The sequence below is a fragment of the Crinia signifera genome, chromosome 6 (genome assembly GCF_055691185.1).
Source record: "Crinia signifera chromosome 6, ASM5569118v1, whole genome shotgun sequence".
Taxonomy (NCBI): Eukaryota; Metazoa; Chordata; class Amphibia; order Anura; family Myobatrachidae; genus Crinia; species Crinia signifera.
The window spans coordinates 134,959,221-134,970,065 of record NC_139222.1 but is presented as its reverse complement, the minus strand read 5'-3'; the positions used below and the strand labels follow the sequence as shown (position 1 = coordinate 134,970,065).

Genomic DNA, 10,845 nt, shown 5'->3' with positions numbered 1-10,845 from the left:
CAAAATTTTCCGGGCACATCCCTATTATGTGAGCATTTCACTGCACTTTGAAGCACTTGCACATGGCTCCATAGCTGCGCACATTAGCCGCCATGGGGCCATGTTTCGAGGGTAGCAAAACTGTGTAGCAAAACGATTGCACAAAATTGTGCCGGGAACATCGTGGGGAGGGACCTGGCATGTGTGGCACCCTTGCCCTGTGATTTGTGTCCCCTGCAGCCTAGAGCAGGCAGTTGCAGTTTTGTGAAATTTCACAAAACTAATACTAAGTTTGAATCAGGCCCATGGCTGAAAAAGTAAGATATTTCTGTACACATGACAGTACGAAAATGTGCATTTTGTACTAAAAAAATACATTATTAATTGAACACTTCAACACGCATTACACATATGCATAGCACACAGATAAGAACTGGCATCCACAATGTTAAAATTAACACTGTTGATTTGACCACCGTATGCAAAAACATAAGCCTGAACCAAATAAGTTCTTTGCAACAGTAATGAAGTAGTTCTGAGAAATTACTATTCCATGAATCAAATCAAAAGATATTTTTTTTGGGGCACAGACACATCACGCAGAACACTAATACATAAGATTTGATTCTGCCTACATCAACAATATTATTCTTTTGTGGCTAACTTTGCAGTGATATTGTTATTATTGCATCTAAAACCCAACACACAACTCCACACTACAGCATGTCTTTGCCCACTGAGCCAGCTAATGCTTGTACTTATCCCACTCTCTTTAGAATAATGATGTGGGTGGATTGATCTATGTAAAAAGTTCAGTGAGATTTCATTGTCTGATACATAGCAGCAGATACACAGAGGAACCCTCCCAGTCTAAATTATAGGGTTGTGAAGATAAACAAAGGAGAAAAAAAGTTATGTGTCAACTGTATCCATGAAGGAAAATAATGTACAAACTAAAAAAAAAACGTGTCAAATCAATTCATTATTGGCATGTACATCATTCTTGGCAGCTACGTAGTGAATAATAATCAGGTTTTTAAAGGTGACACCCATCGAGAAGTATTTATAAGGAGACTAGTGGGTTGAAGGACATGCTACTGCAGTACTAGAACAGGCTGTGTTCATCACTAGTTTCTTGGCTTGGGATCATTTACTGCTTCTAAACATGTCTAATCAATATTCTTCTTCATCTTCCTACAGAGCATCCACTGGGTCTGTAGGTGGTGCAAGAGGAGTAGGGCCAAGAAACTCTGTTTCTTTTTCAAAATTTAGTTCAGGTGGTGCAGGGGGAGGTTATGGTGGAAATACAGGTTTTTGCCAAGTTGGAGATTATGGTGCTGGCTACAATGGCAATTTAGGAGCTGGCTTTGATGGAGGGTATGGTGGTGGAGCAGGATCTGGTTTTGGTGGAGGTGCTGGCTTTGGTGGTGGAGCAAGTGCTGGGTTTGGTGGTGGATCTGGCTTTGGCGGAGGTGCTGGCTTTGGTGGTGGTGCTGGCTTTGGTGGTGGAGCTGGATTTGGTGGTGGATATGGCTTTAACCAAGGGGGTGGATTCGGAGATGGTGGCCTTCTTGCAGGCGGCAATGAGAAATCAACTATGCAGAACCTAAATGACCGTTTGGCCAGCTACCTGCAAAAAGTGCGTGACTTAGAGGAAGCCAATGCTGAGCTGGAGAAAAAGATCAGAGATTGGTATGATAAGAAAAGTCCAGTTAGTAAGGCAGCTGACTACAGCCCATACTTCAAAACCATTGAGGACCTTCGTGCTAAGGTAGGCTTCCGTCTCACTTTTTAAATATCTAGCTTTTAAAAAAATGTGAAAATATATCTTTATACTAATTACTGTGTTTATACTGTATTGAACAATCCCAGTAAATTGTATCTATTTTTGTTTGTTGAACATTTTCTTTTATTGGATGAACTAAAGTCGAGGAACATTGTGCCATATATTTTAGACATCTAGCTATACCAAACATTAAATTATTTGATGTACTCACATTTTGCCAGGAACAGAGTATGCCTTGCCATTGTGTCATTTAATTATTGCACTAAATGTTAATGCTTCTGGCATTTAACAGTCTCAGTTCTGCATCTGCCAACATCCAGAAACATACTGTATGAGACAAAAAAATGTAACATCTAAAATAACAATACCCACCCTGTAATGTGAACTATTTATACGAAATATACACACATACAGTACAGAGAGGGTATAATGACAATGGCCAGTGAACCACACAAAGGTGTGAAATATTGCCAATGTTATGTACTGTCTTTCAGTCTTCAGCTATAAGGAGCCAGTGGTGGCTGGCAGGCTGGATTGTAAAGAGAACATGCACATTGTGCTTCCATAGACCCATCTGTTTTGTAGTTATAAACTTAAAGATTAATATGTGATATATACAAGTTGTTCTATATAAATATGTGTGTATATGAGCATATTAAATCACAAGCTTAACAAAAGTATTTCATGATTTTTGAAGGTGCTTGAACTCTGTAGAATACATATAAATTTCCTCTAAGAAACTGTTCAGCATTTAATAAAAGTCCCGACCTGTTTTATTAGAAGAATGAAAAAAGTTGGCACCTATGTATATTGTAACTGAACTCAACGTGTAACAAGATGGAACAGAGCTTAATTGGCCAGACATGTTTCTATACATTTTGACGAGTGCTAATGAGGCTGCTTGAAAATTGTGCCTTCAGGGACTTATCTAACATAACTTTTTACAATCTATCAGGGTACATTTGTATTGTTGGAAAAGGTGATGTCAAAATATATTATAACAGAAAAATAGATTTCTGCCATAATGGAAGGGTAATTAAGTCAGGAATGTGCAATATTGGGCAACTCAATTGATCTATGGCAAAGTCAGCGCTGTGAAGAATATGGTCCAGAAGTAGATCTGGTAGAAACCACTGCAAAGCTTTCTGCAAATGGAGGAATACTTCTGAACATAGTATAATGAAAATTATAATAATAAAATAATAATGTATATTAATTAAAATACATAGTAAACATTAAATAAATACATATCTTCTTATTTGAAGCCAAACTGGCAGGACATCTTGGACATCTTGGCCATCCATCCTGTACCTTTTTGGGTACAGGGAACAAGGAATCCCAAATGTTAGCACTGCTACATGCATCCTACTTGCTTATTTGTATTTCATAGTATGTGTCCTATGGTCGTCTCCTGCATTTTATATATAATATATGCATTGCAATCATGTTCATTGTGTATATAACTGTACAATGCAACAAACACTGATGTTCTCATATTACATCAAACCTTTTTTTGTGTGAAAACAACTTATAGATCTTGGCTGCCCAAATCGAAAACCACAAAGTGATCCTGGCCATTGATAACACCAGACTCACCACGGATGACTTCAGACTCAAGTAAGTTGTGGCTGCCATTAATACCAGCTAACTTAGTACCCGGGGGTGTCTGTGTTTCTGGGTATACTTGTCTAACATACTGTAGACTGCAAGTTACAGTTTTCAATGTACAAGCACATGAGAAAACCAATAGTGTCAACAATATTATCACCAAATTGGCAGAATTGTTATTTTAGTATTGTTCACACTGACTGTATATTTTCTGTACAGTTCAAATTGTTTTGTATGTTTTTTTTAGAAATGAGCAACACAGGCCAATCTGCAAAGGAGCACATTTATACATTATACATTGCATTACAAATATCCATTTTATGAATTTGTATACCTTTGAATGGAGCCGCGATGATGATTGTTAATTTATTAGTGCCGGAAAGAATAAAAGCCAAATTCCGCCAGTGCACTGTGATAAATTTGGCAGCCATATATGGAAGGAGACACATGTTTATCAAAATAGTTGAAAAACTGTTTTTCTAATTTTAGACTCTGACTGTCTCCCTCTAGTGCTTATACATAGACTAACAGACAATCTAATGTGCATGAGGAAAGATGCTTAATCATAGCCAAGTCCCTGGCATATCACAGAAAAGCAAAGGATCAATTGATCAATCAATTGGGGTTGGGGGAGGGGGGTTAGTTCCTTTATATATATATATAGAACATTGACAAACACACTTAAAATTCCTTTTCAAGCCAGAAGAATTTTGGGAGGGCTGGGCTAGGCACTTTTCTTCATTGGACCCAATCCCCGTTGTTTAATATGGGGGGGATGGGGAATTTTTAAAGGGCTGTTTACAAATGCAGGTTAAAACCATTTGAAATTTTACCGATTTAAAAATAACAAGCTTGGTTTAAAGCTAAGCATGACCAATCTGGCCATATTGATCAGTCAGACATGCGGTATATGCTTACGTAAAATATGTGAATTAAAGTAGTTGGAGTAGTTTTTCAAGAAAAATGCTCCAAAAGCCCTTTAATACATTCAAATGATAATAAAATAATGTTAAAAATTTTGTGTGAAAACATTATTCAAATTTTTAAATAAAATAATGAGCTGCAAATTCCTATGGGTGGAGCTACTGTGTCTATACAGGGTGGAGCAGCTCAGTTTCAGCAATTTTAGTCAGTATTTGTAGAGAGCAGCCATGTGGAGGAGGTACAGTAAGTTTTGTTGTATAATTGACACAACTTTCTGTTTGTCAGGTATGAGAATGAGCTGGCTCTCCGCCAGAGCGTGGAAGCTGATATAAATGGCCTCCGTAGAGTCCTGGATGAGTTGACCTTATCCAAGTCTGATCTGGAGAGCCAGATTGAGAGTCTTACTGAGGAATTGGCTTATCTGAAGAAAAACCATGAGGAGGTGAGACATGTTAACTTTCTGCTCAGTATATTTTACTGTGGTAAAAAGGCATTGTGTACGTGCAGTACAACAGCATATATTGAATGCTGACTTTAAGATAAGTAATCACACTGTTATTACACTGTCAATACGTTAGGAAATGAAGGGAATGCAAAACCAAGTCAGTGGAACGGTCAACGTGGAGATGAATGCTGCTCCTGGCATTGATCTGAGCAAGGTCCTGTCTGATATGAGAGCTGATTATGAAAGAATGGCTGACAAATACAAACAGGAGGCTGAGGCCATGTTCCAGGCTCAGGTGAGAGCAAACGATTGCAGAATATTTGTTATAGATTTATGTATAAAGACTGTTAGAATTAACATGTCAAAATAACAATAGCCTACAGGCTTTTTTCTTTTTAGAACTAATGAGTTAGTACAGCTAAAATTAATATATTTTAAATATTTCCAGGTAATGCTTCAAAAAAGCAAATGTCACATAAGAATGTGTAAGCAATAACCACATAACTGTACATGATCATACCTCCAGCTGTACCTTTCTGGCAAGTACAGTACTGTTTTTATGGTCTGTACCTTTTTTGGGTCTCCAACTGTTCATTGTAAGTATAGGAAAGGGTGCGTGATCATGCCCCCTTAATGCATGGCCACGCCCCTTTCCAAAGTTGTACTGATTTTTGCTCTTCAGATGTTGGAGAGTATGAATGATGGGTAAAAGGTTATGTGCTGTTACTTCCTTGTTGAAGTTTCTAAAATGTTAATTGTAATCTCTGTTTTCATTTTAGTCCGTAGATGCTACTATAATCCTACAACTGTCATATATAATGTTTTATTTTATTGTATGTTTCAGGCCAAAGAACTACAAGCACAGGTTGTTTCTGGAAGTCAAGAGGTTCAAACATCCAAATCAGAGATCACAAACCTGAAGCACACACTTCAGAGCTTGGAAATAGAGCTGCAGTCACAGCTTAGTATGGTAAATACACGATTGACTTCCCACTATGGCAATGACCAAGTTCACATAATAAACATATTATATGTTTTCTATCAAATGGTCACCAGTACACAGTAATATTTACATGGCTCTTGGCCATGCTCTCATTATAATAAACTGTCTCTATTCTGCATAGAAATCAGCTTTAGAGTCTTCCTTGGCCGAAACAGAGGGACGTTATTGCGCACAGTTATCCCAAATCCAGGAAGTTATAGTACAGATCCAGTGTGAGCTCTCAGACCTCAGGAACCAGCTGGAACTCCAAAGCAGTGAATACAAGATGCTTCTGGACATTAAGACACGCCTGGAACAAGAGATCGCTAAGTACCGAGACCTGTTGGATGGACAGGACAGCAAGTGAGTCCATGGGGTGGAAAGGCATGATCACATAATATAGGAATATAGACATAGAATATTTTACTATTATTAAAAGTGTTGTTTTTATGTATTAACTAAAGCACGAGTATGACTAATGCTATTATATGATCATAAACTTATTTTGATATTGATTGCCGAAGATAGGAAGATAGAAATAAATATATGAAGTATGTTTCTCACTCTCTCTGTTATCAATGGGGTATATTCAATGCCGATCAGGCGAGCTTTCTCGGCAAGCAGTGCCTATAGCTTGCCGTCATAGCCCGCCCTCAGTATGCAACTGACCCCCTGCACTCACCGTTTTCACCTCGCTATTTCTAAAATTCAAGGTGGAAATGGCGTATGCGGTCGTCAAGACAGAGAGGCTCACTGCATTAGCCGCGAATCTCACCATTTAAGGGAATCCTCACCATCCTCTGAGTGCAAGGAATCCGGCGGAACATAGACTAAGGCAAGCGACCCACGAGGAGGTTAAATGGTAAGGTTGGCTTGTTTTTGGCAATCCTTGCCGAAAACAAGCCATCCTCACCATATAAACCCCCTCGACGGCTGCATTGAATACACCTGTATGAGTTATGGCCTAATATGGTCACTATACAGAAAGTATCATTTCAAATTAGTACTGAGGGAGGTGCACAATGATCATCCCATACAAGGATGTGACTTTATTTTAAATGTAAATGTGCATATGACAAAATAAAATATACTGTAAGCCAAAAAGGTTTGTACTTATCCCACTGATCCCATTATCTGTAACTGCTGTTTATACTGGGATTAATATCAAAGAATTTATAAATGTATTACTGCAATTGTGTAATAACATTAAATCTATTTTTACACAGAATACCTTCAACTACTGGGTCTAGTGTATCTTCCAGTACTTCAACATCTACAAGTATGTAATACTGCATATATTGATAATTGTATACATTAAAACAATCTTCTGAATATGTTAGGTGACTAGGAAATAATGACATCACTTAAGCATAATTGCTGAATATCTTTCCTCTCCGGGAGAAGCATGGAGAAAAGATGCTGCTGTCAACATTGGGAGGCGGGGCTAAATTCTCGCATAATTAGGCTTGAGCCCCACCGTGGGAAAATTCCATGGGGAGGCTCTAAAATGACGAGATTATTATCATTTAGCCCCGCCCTCTGCATTACACAGTGATTCATGTGATTATCTCCCCAACCTGCCTGCTTCATTAGGAAGCAGATGGGATGTGGTAGATGCGCCTACTCTTTCGGTTGTGAAGGAGACTAACAGAAAGAATGTGAGTCTCCCACAACTTCCAGGAGAGTATGCAAGTAAAATTTTGAATTCATTTGAAACAACCAGTTACTAACCAATACCTTTTGGGTTCACTTATGATGCTGATAGAACTGTGAATATCACTACCTATAAAAATGTATCTGTATAGTAAATTGTAAAATTAAATTTTTCTTTTTTTCCCTGCAGCAACTACAAGAGTCCGCTAGAACTCTCCACACAGAATTCAGTAAAGTGATGGCAGGCTGACACGGCCTGTTTTGTACTGCATCCTACCAGTCTGCTTTCATCTTTCATAGTTTCTCTTTACATATAAGGACACTTAAGTAAAAAGGTGTTTTCTGGCTATTTTGGTGTTCAATAAATCTTTTATCTTTTATTGCAAAGTACTCCTGTCTCCTGAGCATGTTTTATACATAAAGTCTACCATTAGACACACTGGGCAGGTCAACTTTGAGGGGCCTTTATCCTTCATAGAGCAATTAACAAATGGCATATCCTTCAGAAATTATTTCTCCATTCCCGTCTGCTCCATCTATTAGAGTAGAATGTGAAATAGAATAACACAAGTTCATTATTAACTAGTCCATAATGTCTGACATTTTATTATACAGTATGTGGCCACTTATTTCACTCAGGCATTTACAGTTTATTTGACATTATATGACTGTATTTTATATTAACACCATAATAAGGGTTTGACATTTGACATTGACTTTATGCTTTTGAACTCTACTGGGTACATTTGCAACCAAGTGTCTTCACTGCAGAACATTGCATCCCTTGTGTGTGGGATTGTCTTATAGGTAAATTCAACTTTATCACAGGCATACGTGCAGACTATCTCTCTCTGCTGTAACATCCACATGCTTTTGAACTCTACTGGGTACATTTGCAACCAAGTGTCTTCACTGCAGAACATTGCATCCCTTGTGTGTGGGATTGTCTTATAGGTAAATTCAACTTTATCACAGGCATACATGCAGACTATCTCTCTCTGCTGTAACATCCACATGCTTTTGAACTCTACTGGGTACATTTGCAACCAAGTGTCTTCACTGCAGAACATTGCATCCCTTGTGTGTGGGATTGTCTTATAGGTAAATTCAACCAAATATCTGATCTGTGTAAATAACAACAGTACCTTGCCTGTGTGTAGTGAGGCATGTATTTTTTATTCTAAATGAGATATAGTATCCTGGAATGCCAGAACTGTTTTTGTAAGCCACTTTTATTGCTCTGTATAGCAGGGGGTGGGGACTGAGGGTGTAGATTCCAATTATTGGAAATTGGGCATTGTTAGAGTATATTAGTTCTCATTGCATGCGGCTGTGGCCGGATAGGCTGTGGCCATAGTTTAGCTGTGGCCCTGTATTGAAGTGGGCCATTTTAAAGTGGGAAAATGGAGTCATAACTACAAGCGTTATACCTGCGTTACACTGAAGGAAAACTGAAGGCAAACTACTACAAATAAACAAAAACACACATGGACTGCATTGATACCTCAAGTGTATGTAATTCATCTCCAATATGCTCTCTTTATTTCTGTGTTATGCAAACTCTTGTATGATTTGAAAAGTTCTGATTTAATGAATTGATTGTAATTGTTATTACTTTTTTGGGGACGTTGTTCAGTGAAGCATAGTTTAGTGTTGCATTCTGCCTGATGTATACTCAAACACAGTGCAAATTATCTCCTTTGACCATTTGGCCGTTAGTGTTCAGGTGTAGCCTGACCTGAACAGACTCACTATATTCTTAGAATTAGTGACCTGCAGCTTTTCTGAACAGTAAAAAAATAAAAACAGACATTGAACAACATCATCAAACAGGTAATTTCAACTTTAGATTCCGATTTTGTACTGTATGAACATGGCTAGGAATAACAGATGCACAGGCAAAATTTTTAAAACTATGTGTGCAAACGCTAGAAGCCTAGGAGACAAAATTCCTGATCTAATTGCAATAATGGCAAGGGATGACCTAGACATTGTGGCTATCACAGAGACATGGTGTAATGAGAACCATGGCTGGGACATAGCTATACCAGGATACAATTTATTTAGGAAGGACAGAATGGGAAGAATCGGAGGAGGGGTAGCAATGTATGTAAAGAAAAGCATAAATGCTGCTTTAATACAAAACATTGAAGAAAAAACTGAGGCCCTTTGGGTGACCATAGAAATGGGGGAGAAGGACATTATTTTTACTAGGGTCATCTATAGGCCACCAGGCCAGGGGCAGGATTTGGACAGGAGCCTATTGCTTGATGTCACTAAAATGGCTTTAAAGGGAGAAGTCATAATCATGGGAGACTTTAATCTACCTGATGTGAATTGGGAGAAGTCTTTTGCAAGATCATCTACAAGTGGCAAATTTCTAAATTCCCTACAGGGAGCCTCTCTCAAGCAATTGGTGAGGGAGCCTACTTGCAAAGACTCAATATTAGATTTAATACTCACAAATGGTGACAGGATATCAGACATATATGTGGGTGAGAACCTGGGATCCAGTGATCATCAAGCAGTATGGTTTAGTATCAAGGCAGGGTCCAACTCCAGTCACACAAAACTAAGGTGTTGGATTTTAGGAAGGCTGACTTTGCAAAAATCGGGAGATGTCTAAGCGACTCATTAGCGGATTGGATGAACTTGAAAGGAGTGCAGGAGAGGTGGAGAAAATTAAAAAGTGCAATACTAAAGGCAACAGACCTTTGTATCAAAAGGGTTAAGAAAAGTACCAGGAAAAGGAAGCCAGTGTGGTTTACTAAAGAGGTATCAACTAGTGTAAAAGCAAAAAAGATGGCCTTTAGGACATACAAGCAGACTCAAAATAATAATGACAAGGAAGTGTATCTTGCCAGACGCAAAGAGGCTAAGAAGGTGATCAGGCGTGCCAAGGCACAAGCTGTGGAGAAAATGGCTCAGTCAGTAGATAAAGGAAACAAAACTTTTTTTAAGTATATAAGTGAAAGGAGAAAATCAAATGGAGGAATAATAAGACTGCGGACAGACACTGAGAATTTGGTGGAGGGAGACAAGGCAATTGCAGATCATCTAAATAATTACTTTTGCTCTGTATTCACTATAGAAGGAGAAGGGAAGGGACCACAGTTAAGTTGCAAGGACATTCATAAAAATAAGGTAGATGGAGGTATATTTACTAGGGAGAAAGTCCTAACAGATCTTTCAAGACTGGAAGTGGATAAATCAATGGGGCCAGACGGAGTGCATCCAAGGATACTAAAAGAACTAAAAGATGTGTTGGTAGCGCCATTAACAGATTTATTCAACCAGTCACTAGATACAGGTGCAGTTCCAGAGGACTGGAGAAAAGCAAATGTAGTTCCACTGCACAAAAGCGGAAGCAAAGAAGAAGCAAGTAACTACAGACCAGTGAGCCTTACATCAGTAGTAGGGAAAATAATGGAAACACTATTAAAAGAAAGAATAGTGGAATATCTTAAA

The 10,845-nt window shown here is 38.4% G+C and overlaps 1 protein-coding gene and 1 long non-coding RNA gene across 2 annotated transcripts in view; one reads left to right on the top strand and one right to left on the bottom strand.

Annotated features, from left to right (window-relative positions):
• The first annotated feature begins 1,519 nt into the window (after positions 1–1,519).
• Positions 1,520–7,728, top strand: LOC146008222 (keratin, type I cytoskeletal 15-like). The gene is made up of 8 exons (XM_083147296.1): positions 1,520–1,750; positions 3,300–3,382; positions 4,583–4,739; positions 4,876–5,037; positions 5,587–5,712; positions 5,867–6,087; positions 6,951–7,003; positions 7,568–7,728. The coding sequence occupies exons 1-8, from the start codon at positions 1,577–1,579 to the stop codon at positions 7,585–7,587; spliced, it is 996 nt and encodes a 331-aa protein (XP_083003422.1). The 5' UTR covers positions 1,520–1,576; the 3' UTR covers positions 7,588–7,728.
• The window catches only part of LOC146008223 (uncharacterized), a 32,837-nt gene continuing 26,031 nt past the window's right edge, over positions 4,040–10,845 (bottom strand). Inside the window, exon 3 of the long non-coding RNA XR_014444481.1 lies at positions 4,040–6,064. This is a non-coding gene — a long non-coding RNA (uncharacterized LOC146008223). The remainder of the gene's footprint in view (positions 6,065–10,845) is intronic.